General features: G+C 43.4%; 1 protein-coding gene across 1 annotated transcript in view; it reads right to left on the bottom strand.

The window, feature by feature from the left end:
• The window catches only part of WWC2 (WW and C2 domain containing 2), a 159,085-nt gene extending 145,047 nt beyond the window's left edge, over positions 1 to 14,038 (bottom strand). The window contains exon 1 of the mRNA XM_054030334.1: positions 13,566 to 14,038. Within this exon, the coding sequence (XP_053886309.1) occupies positions 13,566 to 13,696 (131 nt within the window). The 5' untranslated portion in view covers positions 13,697 to 14,038. The remainder of the gene's footprint in view (positions 1 to 13,565) is intronic.
• Between the last annotated feature and the right edge of the window lie 5,399 nt (positions 14,039 to 19,437).

Below are 19,437 nucleotides of genomic sequence, written 5' to 3' on the forward strand. Positions count from 1 at the left end.
AACGTCAGTCATATGCTGTTTATCTTATTCCCTTCCCTATGGTTAAACTGTGTTTTCTTAATTTATTAAGATGGTAGATTGTGTGTTATTTGGGAAGTCAAGGTTGAAGTAGAGCTTAGCATTTGGATCCAAGAATGGTGAGATTTGAGGTTGACACTTGATCACACAAGAGCTAACTGACTTTTTGCAGACTGACCCAAGTCTGGTAATAGAGCCACTTCCTGAAAGATATGCCGCGGGGGGCAGGGAGCAGAAGCATAGCCGTGCACACGGGGTGGGCAAATGACCCCACTCTCCCGGCACGGCAAGCCGCGGGGTCCGCACTCCTGGGCCGGAATGCAGCAAGCTGATGGCCCCTCCCACGCCTTCTCCCCTCCCCTGGAGCTCTGCCGCCGCGCGCGCAGCGCTCTGGGGGTAGGAGCTGCGCGCTCCCGCGGGGCAGTGTTTGGCTCTGTGGGAAGGGAAAGACGCTCCCCGCTCACCCGGAGCCCTGCCGCCGCGCGTGCAGAGCTCTGGGAGCCGAGGCTGCGCGCTCCCGCGGGGTAGCTTATCAGGCTCTGCGTGGAGCCTCATGGTAAGGAGTCTGGGGGGGGGGGTTGGATAAGGGGTGGGCGTGGGGGCAGTCAGGGGACAGGGTGGGTTGGATGGGGGGGTGTCTCTGGAGGGGGCAGTCAGGGAGCAGGGGGGGTTGGATGGGGCATGGGAGTCCCAGGGTCTGTCAGGGGGTGGGGGTGGATAGGGGTCAGGGCAGTCAGGGGACAGGGAGCAAGGAGGGTCCTGGAGGGGTGCAGTTAGGGTGGGGGGGTCTCTGGAGCGGGTGGTCAGGGGACAAGGAGCTGGGGGGTTGGGAGTTCTTAGGGGGGCAGTCACCCAGCCCTCTCCCGAGCCCTGACCCCCCCCACACACACACCCTGCCCTGAGCCCCGCACACACCCCAGACCCCTGCCCTGAGCCCTGTACCTCCTTCATACACACCCAGCCCTCTGCTTGACTCCTTCATCCCACCCCCACAACCCTAGCCCTGACTCTGGCACCCCCACACATCCCCAGCCCCCCCACACCCCATGCACCCGCCAAATCCACATCCCCACCCCCACCCAGAGCACCAAACGGGAGCTCCTGCTCCTGCACACACCCACATTCCCATCTGCATCAAATGGGAGCTGCCCAGGTAAGTGCCCCACACCCGAACTTCCTGCCCCAACCCTGAGCCCCCTCCCTCATTTTAGCTCCTAGCCCGACCCTTCACCCCCAGCCCTGTGCTCAGTGCACTGCCACCCTCAGCTCAGTGCAGAAAGAGGAAGAGAATGGCCAGAACCTGGGAGAAGGTAGGTACCCATTGTATGTGGGGAGGGCCGGGACTCCAGACTGGCAGCGGGCTGAGTGGATCCGGAAGCCAGGATCCTGGCTGGCAAGAGCCGGCAGATGGAACCCCTGAGCAGCAGTGAGCTGAGCCGCTCAGTCCACTGCCGGTCTGGGGTCCTGGCCGCCGGCCCCACACAGCCCGCTGCTGGTCTGGGGTTCTAGCTGCCGGACCCTTGCCAGCCGGAGTCCTGGCCGCAGGCCTCGCTCAGCCCGCTGCTGACCTAGGTGAACAGAACCCCAGACCAGCAGCGGGCTGAGCGGGTCGGTGGTGTAAGATCAACATTTTAATTTCATTTTAAATGAAGCTTCTTAAACATTTTGAAAACCTTGTTTATTTTACAATACAACACTAGTTTAACTAGTTATTAGTTAATATATAGACTTATAGAGGGAGACCTTCTAAAAAACATTAAAATGTATTACTGGCACACGAAACCTTAAATCAGAGTGAATAAATGAAGACTCGGCACACCGCTTCTGAAAGGTTGCCGACCCTTGGCCTAAGCCCTGACCTATAGCTAAAACTTCGATCAACCCAGCTATGTGTGTGAAAACTACATCTCCCAAGGGTATGACGTTAAGACAACCTAAGCCCCAGTACAGACACCATTAGGTCGATTTAGCTACCTACTGCCTCAGAGGGGGTGGATTTACTACAGCAATAGGAAAAAACCCTTTCATTGCTGTAGCAAGTATCTACACTACAGTGGCATAGATTCAGCTGTACTGCTGTAGCGCCTGTAGCGTAGGCAGAGGTGGATTAAGATTTATTGGGGCGCTGCATATCCCACCCCAGCCACGGAGCTCCACCCTCTGCTCCTCCACTTTCCCCAAGGCCCCACAGTCACTGTGGCGCATGCCCCTTTAGGGGGATACAGAGGAATGTTCAGGGGGAGAGCACCACCCAGCCCTGCTCTGCCCCCAGTTCCTCTCTGGCTCCAACCCAACCCTGCCCCCAGCCCCAGATCTGCTCCTGGTCCCCAACCGCAGCCCCCAGTCCCAATGCGACTCCCAGCACCTGCTCTTGGCTCTGGCCCCCACTCCCAGGGGGTGGGGAAGAACCTGGTGGGGGGAGGGGGCACAAAGGAAAAAAGTTTGGGGACCTCTGGCCTAGGATAACCATATGTCCCGTTTTGGCCCCGGATGTCCCAACATTTTGGCAAAACTGGGCATTTGTCCCATTTGCTCTTGCCAACTGATCACCTAGGGGTTGGGGGCGGTGCTCGGGCCAGCCCTGCGCAGGGGAGGAATGGACTTGAGCAAGTGGCTCAGGCCAGCTCCACGCAGAGAGGGGAGGGAGAGGGGGCTCGGGCCAGCTCCGGGCAGGGGGAATATGCTCACTCTACCCCAGGCTCCATCTTCTGGTCTGGCCAGGGAATGGGGCCTCAGAGGGAAGAAGAGGAGCAGGGCTGAGGGGAGAGGAGGAGCAGGGGGCAAGGGCCAGAGTGCCAGCGCTCGTGCAGAGCCATAAAGTGGCCAGGGCCCATGTGGTAATCCACTACTGAGTGTAGACATATCCTAAGGATTGAATTAGTACATATAGAAGATAAGTCCTTCAGGACAGGATCAAAGCTGTTACCTTTATATCTATTATGGGGGTAAACTTCAATGGCAAAGAAACTCCTACAAAAATGAACATCCAGCATTAAAGTGAAGTTCAATTTTAGTCATTTTTAAAGTCTGGTATCCAAAAATCTCAAATATTCAAATAAGATTGTTTTAAAGGTAATCTTGTAACAAACAGATTTCTTCCTGGAAGTCAAGATGACAGGCAAGTGGCATTCTCTCAGTAAGTCAGAAGGGGAAAAAGGATTGTTGAACAATGGCACATAATTCCACCTCCTCTATGGAGGATCAGATTTTTTTTTTTTTTTTTAATTTATTTTGCCCAGCCAGATACAGGCCCCTGGGTGCAGGTCACACATCTCTGTGACAGCTAATCTAAGTCTAGCACCAACTTCTGTTGTTTAAAATGCCTACATATTTTCAGAGGGCACTTTCCAGAATTAATGAATCAAAACAACAGAAACTGGGCAGAGTGAAAGTAAAAAGAAAAAAAAATTACACTCTGTTCTCCAAGCCAGGTAAATTCTTCATGCTAAATCTGTGTGTCTGGGAAATGAAACCTTCAATAGTTTGGATGTATTCCCAATGAAGAGGTCAGGCAGGTTCTGAGCAGAAATTTGCAGAAGTCCATGGATCTTTTATATGGATTACAGCACCTAGCAAGCAAAGGAGAACAGTGGATAGCAACTAGCAACGTAAGTAAGGAAATAGATCCAACAAAAAGTAAGCCATATCACTCCAAATGCTCTGTTTTGCTATACACAATCCAACTTCTATACTTTGGTAAGCATAACATGATCACTTAGTGAACCTCAAACTTTTGTTCATTAGCAGTATCAAGCTATGAGACCAAAAGGGAAAGTACAAAAGGAGAGGTTTAGGAATGATAAACAGAGAACAAGCTAAATGGGGGAAAAAAATACCTGAGGTTGAGCAACTTAGAACAAGTCATCTGTTTACTATGTGAGCTGCTATGTATTGTGTCTCACTTACCACAATAGTAAACCACAATGTCTGACTAAAACGGCTCAATGCTTGGCTGCTCTGCTGCATCCCATAATTTCTCTAATCATTTGAATACTATGTGAGGAATGTTCTGTAAGCATGTCAGATGATTATTTCCACAACATTCCACCATTCACTAGGACAACTGTAAATGTATAAACAGTTCATTTCATACTTTGCAATACTCGCAATACAGAGGTTAAAAAGGTCTTCACTTCATGCCAGATTGTTACCTAATTCACTTATCTTTGTGTACAGCACAGTCATTTGCTTCAGTTACAGTGGAATGCATTTTACACAGGAAGTGCTTTCCATCCCAATGGATCTAAGCTCACTTCACAAGCCATATAAACATTACTATTGGAGGCAGTCACATTGGGGCAAGAGGAAGTCATTTGATACACTTCACAACAATGTAAGGAGAGGGAGGATCGGGGCACTTTTGGTCAAGGACATCAGGGCAAGCCCTTATACTTAGAGTGCCTTAGTAGTTAAATTTATTAACCTTAATTTGGAATGCTGCCGATTTTGTACTCTATGTATTTTATGACTTTCAAACCAACCTTTGTACATTTGGACAATTTAAGCACTTAGGGTGACCAGATGTCCTGTTTTTAAAGGGACAGTCCCATTTTTGGGGACTTTCTTTATATAGGTGCCTATTACCCCCCACCTCCTGTCCCGTTTTTTTCACAATTGCTATCTGGCACTATACCCAGATATACAGACATTTTCTTTAACCTATGTAGGAGACAATTTTAACATTAGCTTTAATAAAAAAAGTTTAAATCTAACATTCATGCAGAACAACCAGGAAGGACCTCAGTTTTTGGATTCTCATCTGAACTCCGCATTCAAACTCAGGAAATTTAACTCATTCGTTTACTTTAGAAAGATGAAATCTGAGTCAAACCTCTGAAGATCTGAACATGTCTAATCTTTAACCAGAGAGAATGGCTTGATGGAGAGAGAAAATAATTTTTTTATACAAAAGTGTCTAATCTGCATAAACAATTAAAATACAATACAAGTTAGGCCTGATCCTGCAAACATTAAAGCACGTGCATAATATACTCACATGAGTAGTCCTATTGACTTCTATGGAAGAACTTGTGTGAGTTAAGTTACATACATGCTCAAGTGGTTTGTATGAACGGTCGTGGGAAAATTAGGCCCAGATCCTGCCAACTGTACCCCAAGATGCTTTACAGGACTAATGGAAATACAACAGAGGAGGTACAACCAGAATGGAGTTGAAGAGGACTGATTTTTGGAGTTGTCAGCCATGTTGGATGAGAAACAAAACTGGTCTTGAAAACATTGACTGCACTATGTCCATAGGCAAGTCTAGGCACAGTGGGGTTGTTTGGTTTTTGTCATCTCAGAACCTAATAGTGTATTGAGAATCACACAGGCATAGGCAAAAGCTTGTGCTCTCAACACAGGCTCAAAGCCTAAACATTTCTTTTTAAATATAAAAATCTATGGTAATGTAGTAATTATGCATCCACACCACTCATTATGTCCTGAAAGAAATTACTTCTATAGTCCAAAGCTTCCTCGATGCTCGATGAGTCAGTGCATTTGTGTCATATCTTTAAAAAAAAAAAAAAAAAAAAAAAAGTTTTAAATCAAGCTACTGGATCTTGTACTAAGTAAGAATGTGTAGAAACAAAGAAGTGCCTAGTGTAGAACACATAATACAATCTGTGGTAGCAAGTGAAATGTTTAAAAATGAGATCAAAACCCAATTGATAAACACACATTTAACAAAAAGGAATGACACACAACTTATGGATTTCTCCTTTAACAAATTTGGGTAACAGCAAACTGTGAACTAAACGGCATGTTTGTTTTCAACAAGGAAGTTTCATACCTCATACATCTCAAATGCAAATGCAGTACACTCCCTCTGTGAGGCTGTGTTCTATGGTTACCAATGGTTATAAAACTACTTCACCCTTTATCCAAAATCTATTAAGTTCATTAGAGGTACCACTCCCTCCATCCCAGAACGTTACATTTCATCCAGTCCCAACCATTTCACCCTCCCTGCTTAGTAAACCATTTTTCACAAATGAACTTCTTCCTATTAAATAGGAATATGGAAATATGGAAACCAAATTCATTATCCCCTGGGTCAAGCCCTACATAATTTGGGCCATGATCATGCAGTCTAATTGGCACAGGCAGACCCCTGCTAGCCTTATGGAGGTATACTGCATGTGCATAGAGGCCCACCTGCACAAACCACATTGTCAGATCAGGGCCTTACTCTCTTGCTGCGATATCAGTATTCGTTTGAAAACCCTGTTTATGAAAATCAGACTCATCTCTTATTGATGTCAACTTTAAACAGACATTATACACAGCTATTAATAATTATAATTTATACTTCTGAATAGGGATGTCGATTAATCGCAATTAACTCAAAAAATTAATCATATTAATTGCAGTTTTAATCACACTGTTAAATAATAGAATACTAATTGAAATTTATTAAATATTTTGGATGTTTTCTACATTTTCATATATATTGTATTCTGTGTTGTAATTGAAATCAAAGTGCATACTATTGTTGCTTACAAATATTTGCACTGCAAAAATGAAACAAAAGCAATAGTATTTTCCAATTCACTTCATACAAGTGCAGTAGTGCAATCTCTGTCATAAAAGTGCAACTTACAAATGTTTTTTTGTTACATAACTGCACTCAAAACAAAACAATGTAAAGCTTCAGAGTCTACAAGTCCACTAAGTCCTACTTCTTGTTCAGCCAATCGCTAAGACAAACAAGTTTGTTTACATTTAAGGGAGAGAATGCTGCCCTCGTCTTATTTACAATGTCACCAGAAAGTGAGAACAGGCATTTGCATGGCACTTTTGTAGCTGGCATTGCAAGGTAATTACATGCCAGATATGCTAAACATTTGTATGCTGTAATTTAGATCAATTTATTTGAAAATGTAGAAAACATTCAAAAATATTTAAATAAATGAATGGTATTCTATTACTTTTTTTAATCATGCAATTACTTCTTGACATAACTTGCCCATAGTCACATAGGAAGTCAGTGGCAGGGCCGGGGATAGAACCCTGATAATCCTCTGCCCTAGCCACTAGAATATATTTACCTTGCATACATAAGTGGACACACTGCAGCATCTTTTTATTAGTCAACTTTATCTGTTTTGATTGGAGAAAAGTTGAGTTCTATCATCCTTAAAGATATAAGGGGTAACACTCCGAGGCAAGAGTCACCATAGTATTTCAATTATGGTAAACAAATGTCAATATTTTAAAAAGTGTACATACCACACACATGGAACAAGTCGCAATTTTGTTAAAAAACAAAACACTGCTATTCTGAAATACTGGCTGATGTTACCATAGTATCACATACCACATAATATTAGAATTCTGCCTCACAATCCATTTCATAATCCTGCAGAAGGCAGGATAAGCAGCTGAAGGTCTGGTGCCAGGAGTTCAGGGACCTTTAGCATTTTATTGTGGGTTCAATTCCTGCAGCAGGCATGTTTATTTAAAAGAAAAACCCTGCAATCAGACAAAGAAAGGAGTTCCCAGACTTCCACTGAAACCAGAGTGAGGGACCAGGGAGTTTCACAGGAAGCACACTATACTGGTTATAAGCAGGAGAGGCCATGCAGGAACGGATGGAACCTAGTTATTTGGTGTAAGAGTAAAGGAAGATGGAGTGCAGAGTAAAGGAAGATGGAGTGCTAGCATGTAGACTGAAGCAAGTCAGGAACCACATTAACAGAGTTAGATGCCAAATGATCTGTCTCAGTAGAATGGTTTACAGAAAAGTTGTACAACTTGGTGTGTCAGATGATCTGCTGCATATTCCTCCTCTTCACTACCAGAATAGAAAAGGTAATTTGTACCTTACTATACAGAGGATTTATTTAATAGAGTTACTCTAGTGACTCCATGGTTAAGATCATGTTGAGATTTGTACTTAACACAGTATTAAAATTCCTATATTTTATAGTTTAATGACTTAGTCTCCAAATTTTACACCACAACTCTTCAAAGGACAACTGAACTTTCCACCTTTTTTTAGTCAAAGTTAAAATTTACCCCTTTTAAAAAAAAAAATAAAAATTCAGGCCGTTGCAGCTAAAGAATCATCCTCACCACAACCCCCAAGTTTCACATGCAAATATATTTTCATAGCACCTCAGACACATGTGAACAGAAAGTCATTTTATTTATCTGTGATAACATTATTTAGTTCTGTGATGAGCAGATCCACTAGGTACTTCTGTCCTCTGACGCTCCCCCCATCCAAATAACTCTCTTGCCTGGGGTCAATACTTGGAGCTTCCCAAAAGCTCTTGCCTGCACTGTATCCCAACTACCTCTATGCCCATGCCTCCTCTTCTACCTCTAATCATGCCTCCTTCCCAGCCTTCCTGTAACATATGTCTGAGCAGCAAGTTCCACTCCTCAAGCAGCTGCAGCTTCAAGTCTCCCCATATCCTGTCCCTTCTATGCCCTCTGCTATTCATAGGATAGCAACCAGGAATCGCTGGGATAGAGAAGAGACAAAAAGATTGGGGCAGGGATTGTCTTTTTGTTGTGTTTGTAGCGCACCTGTCACAATGGGGTCCTGGTCTATGACAAGGGCCCCTAGGTAATACAAGAAATAATAAAGCTCCTTGTCCCTTCCATATGGAGAAGGAATAGAGCTTTTAATGTCCACAGTGTCTCCTAGCCAGAACACCAAAATGGCACCATTGAAGGATGTGGGGATCCCCAGTAAAAATCCCAGTACCCTCTCCATCCTAGAAGCTGGAAAAAGCAAGGAGAACTGGGCTTCTTCTCCACTTCAGTGGTTCACAAGATAACTGTATTTCACACCTACCTCTAACTAGCAGGTTTAGCTACTAGCTGGCTGGTAAATTTTTCAAACCCTTGTTTTGGTTATGCAGACAGGGTATTTCTAGAGCAGTATCTACTAGGCAAACACCAAAACACGATAAATCTATCACTGCTTTGATAAAGTAATCTATAAATTCTCTAGAGATACATTTCACCAACTCTACAAAAGGCAAAGAAGAGGAGGGGCAGTTCAACCCCGATGCTAACTCATTCCCTGAAATTCTTAATAAGTGTGTCTATCAGAGCCAATTATGAGCAGATTTTATTATATGGAACTCATTTTATGCAAATGACTAGAAGGATATCTGTTAAAGGTGACTGGCAGTCACTACAAGGGCATGCAAAATTTACCTGATACTTAACTGCCCAGAAACCAACACAAAACACAAGGAGACCCACTGCCCTGGTGAGAAATCCAGAACCATCCAACTTCTGGAAACTGGAGGGAGCTGAGATTCCTATTTAGTTGCTGTCTCTACACCCTCCTTGCAGCTCCACCATTCATGCTAGCCTCCAATGAAGTGTCTAATAAATGTGAAACCCTTCCAACATCTGTTGGCTGCTGCAGAAGAGAAGCATATTTTCACTGTTTCCTTCTCTTCTACTCTAGGCTATTCAACTCTGCCCTTGCCTCAGTCTCTTAACGAATACAAAGGGACTAGGAGGGAAATGTGTGTTCTTCTATCCCTCTCCCACCTATTACTTTGGTCTTCCTCCCCAGTCAACAGCTGGTCTCTGCAGCTTTTCATATCTTTCCAAGCTGAGGCAGAGTGAAACTGACATGGTTTGTGTTTATTTCACTGTTGTCTAATTGGTTCTAAATAGCAGCAGTGGAACTGACAAAACTGGTCAGTTTTCAGTCTGCTGTAGCTTAGAAAAGCAGCAGCAGAATAGGCAAGGGAGTCAAGTCTGTAGATTTAAATAATAAAAATATTTCCAGGCTCTTTGCATTCCTGTTTGAATTCAGCTCAGTTTCGCTTCTCTTTACACTCCATACCTTAGAGGTCCTGCTTTTTAGCCACCAGTCTCCTCTAGCCAAGTCAACACAGCTCCTGAAGTGTTTGGAGGGGTCGCTGCCAAGCAATGCAAAGCACTCCAAAACCCTTAGCAGCTGAGTGTATTACAGTACCTCTACAGCACTTCCAGTATGCATGGACTTAGAGAGTACAAAAATCAGGGGCTAAATCATTCTCACCAACAAATATGAGCACCATTAAAAAGTCAACTGGATTACTCACACAAGTGAGGTGAGCAAAACTGAGTTGGCCCGGTCCATGAATTGACTCCAAGTCTTCTTCTTTGTAGTGCAGAGTACAATCATTATGTCAGCAGGCCTGATCCATATACTCAGCAACATGGCTTTGGGGGGGCAGAATATATATATTTTACACACACAGCATATATTCCTATGCAAGCAAGTTTCACCAAAGCTTTAAAGGATAATCAATATTTTCAATTGCCAGGTCAGTTTCCACATAAAAGAAGCTTCACACATCTAGTCTTTTCTCTGTTAATAAAGAGGTTCCCAAACTGTGATCCGGGGAGCAGTTGCTGATGGTCCAGAGAGCTGCCTAGTCACAAGATGGTGGATCCCCCATTATTCTCATCTGCTAAATAAAGTTCAAAGAAACTAAAAATGTATTACATTTTTTCCCCAATATTGCTTTTACCTTTAAGCAATTGCTGTGATTTCCACGGGGCTGTTATGGAATTGCAAATGGGAAGGAAGCTGCCCATGAGACAGTATCTTATTAAGATTTAGCCAAAGTTATGAAAGAATTTAAGAATCCCTGTACTAGTGTATTCCACAAGTACATTATGCAACTGTTTTATTTTATTCAGTCCCCTGATGTAAATTCTAAGTTGAAAATACCTAGCTGAATAGATAAGTATGTTGTCAAGTCAGTCTCAGGTTTCAGAGTAGCAGCCGTGTTAGTCTGTAACCGCAAAAAGAACAGGAGTACTTGTGGCACCTTAGAGACTAACAAATTTATTAGAGCATAAGCTTTCGTGGACTACAGCCCACTTCATCGGATCAAGTAAGTCTCAGGCTTCCCAGTACATCACCACCACAGTACCTCAGCACTTCATCTTGACAGTTTTAGATACATTCCAAGATCATTAAGAATCCAGACATTGCTGTATTGACAAAAACCTGGAGGCTCACTTTCTAGTTCTTCTGACAGCTTTCTAATCTGTCCTGTATAGTATATCAACATGCATTTTTCTAATATACTTATATTTTCAACATAATAGAGCCCAGAGTGAAGTAATCACAGGCATTTCAAGAAAGTTATTTCTACTATTCCAAATCTAGACAGCAATCTAAATATTGATTGCACATACAGATACTAAAATCTTATAGTGCATGGACAATCAGCCTCTTTTTCATGCAGGTAATTCAGTTTCAGTTGAGCCATATCCACTATTTTATGGATTATCTCAAGTGCCTCGTGCAACATACCTCTTTCTGTTTGTTTTGTAACAGTGAGAAACAAGATTGACAAGAGTTAATGGAGTTACTCCAAACACTGTCTCCTACGCTGTTTAACAAGGACTTCACTCCATTAGTCCTCATTAAAGAAAATACATCTAGCCTCCAGAGCTTGATTGTGTTTCAAATCCTCTCTTTCTCACCTTGATTTTTTTTTGAGAAATTAATTTACAGAAATCCCTGCATGATGAGAAAGATACAAATTGTAATTCTCCTAGTTCATATTTAAAACAAAAACTAAAAACACAACTCTGTAGTAATTAAAGACTCAAATGTATTAGGAAACTAATCACACAAATACAGGATAAATATGGCTGAACATTTTAAAGACAACAGAATCCACAATAAGTGTCAAATGTTTCTTTTGTTTAAAAGTGTTAATTTGTTCAGAAGGCAGCAAGATAGATAACCGCAATCATAATTTGACTTTCTATTTGCTTTACGCTGTTTTCTTGTCATCTGTTTTGTAAACACAAATCTAGAACAAAACTGAATTGAAAACACTAATTTCAAGGAAAATAGTTAAAATGGGGAGTTTTTCAATCAGAAGTCAAAAATATTTACCAAAACATCTGCAGAAGCCAAATATTTAAACAGGTCCAACAAATATCACTGTCCTGTGAACACCACCATGTCACTGACATTTACAATATATTTAAGTTGTTTCAAAGTGCAAAGGAAGTCAAACAAGGTTAACAGTTAATTCCAATACCATGTATATCAGGAAAGAAGGCCTGACTGTGTATGATGCTTGTCAAAACTTTCACTATGCATCTAACAAGCAGCAAGGCTCTGACACTAGCTAGCTTCATCACAACTGCCTTTTCTAACTTCAGCAGGGAACTATAAACCAAGACCTTCATGGATAATTCATCATGGTTTGTGCCATAAATTTATAATGCCATTTGTAAGTTTTTGATAATTGGGTTACAACAGGCTTAATAATAATGCTATACCTTGCACTATGCACAAAGTAAATAATCTATATTTCAGAAATTTTTAGGCCACAAATTAAAACAGATCTCGGGTTTAAAAAGTGGCTTATAAAGTAAAAGCCTCTCCAAAACTGAAAGATTTACATAAGACAGTTGGTGCCTTAGAAGGATCAGAATTGGTTTTACTCCCTCCCACCCCAAAGTTTTGTTTTTTGTGGTTCTTGTTTAAATATATAGGACTGAAAAACGCAGGGAACATCCCAGTCTCTAGGTGGGGGACTGAAAGGATTTAGCCTGGCTGAGGCCTACTTAATAGATGAGGCCTGTAGAGCTCTTGCAGCCTTAGCTTCTTCACAAAAAGAAATAAAAACTATATTTTGGGCTACAAATATCAGGCATGTTCATGGAGCAAGGAGACAGGCAGTTTCCTGATGTGAGCTTTCACAGTAAAGGAGAGTTAAATGCCACAGTCCTGCACTTTCACAAACTGAGGGATTCAGACCCAAGTATACCATACTTAGGAGTAAGCGGGACGCCTAGCATTTGCTTCTCTGGGTCGTCTCAGGAAAGACTGTTATAGAAGTTTGTAGAGGACAGACAAGTAAATTCTAATTACTTTCAATCTTTAAATCTCTTTCTTTCTTGGGATCCATGGGTCCCCAATTCTCAATATCAGACTACATGAAGGAAAGATTTCATAAAACCACAACTATATATATATATATATACACACACACACACAGAGACTGCACAGATTAACTGTAAAGAGCATGAAAGCTAGTTTTTAATAAGATTAAGGGTGGGATTCTCACACACAAAAAATCACAAAATAGATACTGTTTAAAAAAAAGGGGTGAAACCAAATCAATGAGAGACAATAAATACAGAACTGCCAACAGGATCAGGCTGATTTCCTTGATAAACAGGCACTCGTTCTCCACCCCCCCCCCCTTTCCATCGTTTGTTTGTGGGGGGGTTGCCTCAGTTTCCAAGGCACTCTCCCTTCCCCAGTTCTCTTCAGTCCGCTTCCAATTTGAGTGAGAGCAAGACAGCCCCCTCAGTCCCAACACATCCCCACCCCACATAACCCCCACCCTCATCCCCTGCCACAGGGCTGCCCCCCTTTGTCTCTTCTATTCTATAACGGGGTGAGACCTTCCTGCCCCCCTATCCCCATCCGGGGGCTCCAGCTGCCGCTTCTCAGCCGGCTCACCCTGCGGCTGCCGGGTCTCCACCACGCCTGCCCTTGCCCCCATCCCCTCCGGGCCTCCCCTCCCTCCGTCCGCGCCCACCTGTCCCGGGGGTCGATCCAGCTGGTCTGCTTGTTGTTGTGGTCAATGTAGAAGACTTTGCCGTCGTAATCCCTCGCCTCCTCCCAGCCATCGGGTAAGGGGAGCTGCCCATTGCCCGCTTTCCTAGGCATGGTCGGGCGCCGGGGGTAGCTGCTCCATAGGGCCAGGAAGAAAGAAGGGAAGCGGGAAAAGCCCCCAGTAGAGCCGGGGGACGGGGAGGGGGGATCCGGAGCTGGGCCTGGGGCAGGGGGGAAGCAGAGAGTCTCTTGCAATCACTCAGGAAACCCTCCTCCACTGCTCGGGTTCAATCCACCATGTCTAGGCTGCCGCCGCCTGCTCCAGCAGCACCAGGGCAGGGTTCCGGGCTGAGCCCAGCCACTGTCTGGGTTCAGAACGGGGAGCCTGGCTCAGCCCCGGGCAGCAGTCGCCGCCGCTGCTCATTAGCATGAGATTAACATCCATCTCATCTGCATGCACATTCCTCGCCGCTGCATTCCTCAGCGTTAACCCTGCCGCTGCTGCTGCTCACAGCAAGCGAAGGGGGGGGGGGGGGAGGCGACCCAGGCCTGACAGACCCCGCCGAGGGGGGGAAAGGGCGATAGGCGCGGCGGGGCCGACAGCAGCAGGCGAGAAGAAGGAGAGGGCTGCAGGAAGGGGGAAGGAAGGGGGTAGGCAGGAGCTGGAAGGGCTTCCCTGCCCCAGCGCTGCTTCCCAACTGAGCAGTACAAGGAGAAGCGTGGAAGGGTCACTGCCCGCCCCCCGGAAAGCCGGTACTTAGTCCTGACACCCAGCCCTCCTTTGTGCGCACCCAAGCTAAGTGGGCCCAGGGCTCAGCTGCCTAGCGGGTGGAAGTGGCCAGCTGAGAATCCTCCCTTATCCCCTGGCTGGTGGAAGGACTATGCCCTCCCCGCTCTCTCAGCCCTGGCCCAGGGGACAGAGGGGGCGTGCCTAGCATGCACTGTACGGTACTACAGCTAGTCTTTGCTCCTCAGGGCTCGCAGCAGACAACAGTGACCCACAACCCACTAGTGCCAACCTCAAATGCGCAGGAAATCATGCAGCAGACTCCCAGAAATCATGAGATATGACTCTTAAAACAGATTGTTTTTATTTATTTATTTATTTGGCTGCAGGTTGCTGAGCCTTGAGGTTGCACTCAGCTTTTGTTTTCAAGCTTTCCTCCACAGCCATAAGGGCTAGGGACTTTCATTTGAACACACCAGTAAATTGAGATTCTCACCTAGTGAATCGGCTCCAGTAGCTAGGAGTTTAAATAAATTCTCAGATATTACAAAACTGGGCAACATTGCAACCCTGTATCCCTTAATCATCAAGCTTGTACTCTGAATAAGGCCAGGGGCTATGTGGAAGAAACAGCATGTGATGATGCAAAGACAACCTTAATCCAGGAATTTCCTGAGTTTTGAGCGCTTAGCTTTGCAACCTAAAGTTTTTAAGGTGGTTGGTGGGGGGTTGTATGAAGTTATAAACACAGTATGAGACATTCACTGTTAGAAGAAATTGGTGATATTGAGTTTATTTTATAATAAATGTGTGGTAAAGTTGCTGCCCCTATACACCCCCTCCTGGCTGCCTAGGGCACTGCTGCAACTATTGTCTCCGTTTCTCCCTCTCTTGTGCCCTGCTCTGGCTCTTGGAACATCCGATTCTCTCTCTCAATTGGCTCTCAAGCTTTCCAGACTACTGTACCTCTTTCAGGAGTCTGATTTGTCTCACGTACCCCCAAGTTTCACCTCCCTTAAAAACCACTTGCTTACACAATCGGACATCAAAATACAAAAGTGTCACGGTACACTATTACTGAAATATTACTTACATTCTCATTTTTAGCATAGAAGTATAAAATAAATCAATTGGAATATAAATATTTTTTCACACAATGTAGTCAACCTGTGGAACGCCTTGCCAAAGGATGTTGTGAAGGCCAAGACTATAACAGGGTTAAAAAAAGAACTAAAGTTCATGGAGGACAGGTCCATCAATGGCTATAAGCCAGAATGGGCAGGGATGGTGTCCCTAGCCTCTGTTTGCCAGAAGCTGGGAATGGGAGACAGGGGATGGATCACTTGATGATTACCTGTTCTGTTCATTCCATTTGGGGCACCTGGAATTGGCCACTGTCAGAAGACAGGATACTGGGCTAGATGGACCAATGGTCTGGCCATTCTTATGTGCAGTATGAACAAGTCATTGTCTGTATGAAATTTTAGTTTTGACTGACCTCACTAGTGCTTTTTATGTGGAGTGTTGTAAAACTAGACAAATATCTAGAGGAGTTAATGTACCCCCTGGAAGACCTCTGTGTACCCAAGGGTACGTTTATCCCTGGTTGAAAACCACTTCCCTATCACACCTGTGCATTATGAGGTTAGAGGGGTTTTTTACCTTCATGCTCTGTAATTGTACATTCAAACTGTCAAGTTAGTTGCGAGTCTGTCTCTCATTTTCCTCCTCTTCCCTCCCCTGCCCCAATACACTTGAAAGAAAGGGTTGCAATTTTGGCCAGCACTAGGCAGGATGTCAGAAAATGAACAACAATGCCCTATTTTACAGTTAGGTCTAGTCCATTTATTCACTGTAGTCTTCTTTTCATATTCCAGCAAATTTCTCTTTGCTCCCAAGAATATGCCTAAAAAGAAGCTATATTAGTCTCTTGAAGTTGTGTATCCACATCCACCATAATAAGGTAACAGTGAAATAAGAGACTAATATAAAGCCCTGACTCTGCAATTGATGTCAAGCAGGGAGACTTCTGCATGTGTACAGAACCTGCCTTTTGTGGGGCTCCTGCATAGATTCAGCAATCTGCCCACTCACTGTCAGTTGTGGGACTAGAGCCTATTCAAGCAACAGATATATTTTGTTTTTCATTTAGACCATTACATTGAAGTGAGCTGGTCTGTTTATAAAATTGAGTCCTGTTTTCTAGTGATATTGCTGAATATTTCTCCTCTTCATTATAATTTGGACCTCTCAACCATCTCTAGTTTTATATGGTCTCCACAGTGACCAAATGCATGGGATATTTTGCCTCAGATCCCTAAGTGGCCCCCTCAAGGATTGAACTCACAACTCTGGGGTTAGCAGACCAATGCTCAAACCACTGAGCTATCCCACCCCCCTGGGAAAGGACAAACTGGTTTTCATTTTCACTTTTAAAAATGCTCTTTCCTTTAATAAAAAGATCTAGGACTACATACACTGAAAAAATCTAGAGAGAAGATTCTTGTCTTCTGAAAGTAGCTGCCCGCTATCAGTGTAGAACTTAGTATAGAAGAAGATATGGTCTTTAACTATGCTAAAAACCAGACCTGTTCTGCAACTATTATAGTTTCTTGCTCTGGTGGGCACGCCTGGACATTTCATAAGGACCACTGCCTGCTTCACTACAATACACTAATGCCCAATTCATTAGCATTTTGTCATCGTGTTTACAACTAGTGTAAACTAAAATGATGTAAACAGACAATACTGTACATAGAAACAACCCATACATACAAAACAAGCTGAACTTAAAATATAAAATTAATACAGATGACTTTAAATCTTATTAACATATATAGAATCTGTTTGGCCCACACGAGGTTGTGCTTAGGTTTATGTGGCCCTCCTGTGTAATAAGGTTGGGCACCACTGTTCTAGTCTAAAGATTTCCAGCAAAGGCAGGCATGTGATGCAGAAAATCTACAGTACTGAACCAAAATGAATCTCATTTACTTCACCACTTCCCCCGTAGTTAATTTTGACCCCTCAGACAATATATTAAGTGTAGTGCTGTGGTACCCAACCGCTAACATTTTTGGGTCAACGCCTTTACTTTATTCATACAAGATCCATGCTTGAAAGCTTATATATACACTTTTGGTTAAACCCACTGTAGAAAAATATTCAAACTTTCCTCCTTTGCCCCAGCAGATGAAAGTGAGGATTCTCTACTCTAGGGGAATATGTATATCAAGACAAATCCATAACAGCCTGATCTTTTGAATCCTTACATATACAAACACTCAAGAATTGCTACTCAGTAGCAAGAGGCCTTGTTTTTCTTTCTTCCCATTGTTTGACCACTACACATTAATCATAAATAAAAATATTAGAGCCCAATCCAGCAAAGCACTTCATGTCAGCACTGAGGGGCCAGAGCAGTATAAAGGGACATCAGTGTACATGAGAACTTGGGCCTGTTTATCAATAAGAATTGGAGGTTTTTAAAGGAATATTAGAACTGTAGGCAACAGGGTCCCGCCTGTTCACTCAAGTTTTGCTTTTGCTCTTTGGTAACTGGATTGGTAGAAATCCAGCTCTCTCCAATCTGTTGGCCTGTGTCAGACTAGATGATCACCAGGGTCCCTTCTGACCTTAAAACCAATAACTACAAAGCAGTTTTGCAAATATACCTACATCTCAACTGATAAGGTCAGTACAGTATGCCATAGATTGTTCAGCTTAATTGTGCAACACAGCATAGTTAAAAAAACTAGAATATGTCTACACTGTAATTAAACACCACGGGTGACCTGTGCCAGCCGACTTGGGCTCACAAGGCTCAGGCTGAGGGGTTGTTTAATTGTGGTGTAGACATTCAGGCTGACTGAAGCCAGAATGTCTACACCTCAATTAAACAGCCCCTTAGCCCAAGCCAACTGGTATGGACCAACCAGGGGGTGTTTATTTGAAGTGTAGACATAACCTTAGAGACACATAAGTGTACATGTGAAGAGATTGTCAAAAAAAGAAGAGCAAACTATTTTAATATCCTGTGACCATGTAATGCTACACTCAGTGCAACATAGGAAAATTAGCTGTTTACCTGAAATTACACTACATGGGTCAGAACCTGAGCTGGTGTAAGTCAATATAGTTCTGTTGATTTCAGTAGAGCTGTGCTAATTTATATGAGCAGGGGATCTGACACTATCTTTGTACCATGCCTAGCACAATGGGGCTATGACTTGGTTGAGAAGTCTGGGCATTACTGCAGTGTAAATGATAATATTAATAGTAACATGAGTGGAGCTACTATTTCCCTCTACTTGGTAGTGTACCTCAGGGCGCTGGAGAAGACTTTGTATTATACCAACTTGAAAAAACATTGCTACCTGAAAGTTTTGTACCTACTATCTTTACAGGTAAGATATGTATCTGACCCTACCCCGGGCATAAGGGGTAGCTCCACTATTCCCAATCTTCCACTACCATAAGATCCCTGAGGAAATTTACACCAGCGGTGTAAGTTAGAGCTGCACAGGAGTAACTAACTTATGCTAGAACCAAGTAGCTCTGGATCAGGGGGTCACAGACATCTCCCTGCAAACCCCTCCAACTCCACTGTGTTTGGCTAGGGTCTGAATGGAGTAGAGAACTGAGCTTCAAATATCCTGACAGAACTTTGATCTTAAAACTTCAGACAATAAATGAGTTTGAAATGACACATTTGTTGTCTGAGGTTTTGGATGCTTGAAGTTCTTGATGACAAATCTGTTTGGTCAACAAGGATATTATACAATGGCTTCCCTGAATTACAGTCACTGCAGAATTCTGAAAAATGTAAATACAACATTGTGAAAAGAATGGCAGGGGGAGTTAGTCACAAGATTCACAACAACAATGAATTTAATTTAAAAGGGACTATATTTTCAAAAAAAATAATAATCAAGAATTGGGACATTTGCAAAGCAACTTTTTTGAGTTGCGAAATAGTCATACCAAACAGTGCATTTTTTTTAAAAAAAAGTAGTGTGCTAGTAGTGTTGCTACTGTCAACTTCTGACTTAGTGACTCATGTATATTTCTTGGAATGGAGAATTTTTAAAAACTAATGTAGTATTCTGGTTGAATTTATCATGAAGTA

The sequence above is a fragment of the Malaclemys terrapin genome, chromosome 5 (genome assembly GCF_027887155.1).
Source record: "Malaclemys terrapin pileata isolate rMalTer1 chromosome 5, rMalTer1.hap1, whole genome shotgun sequence".
Taxonomy (NCBI): Eukaryota; Metazoa; Chordata; order Testudines; family Emydidae; genus Malaclemys; species Malaclemys terrapin.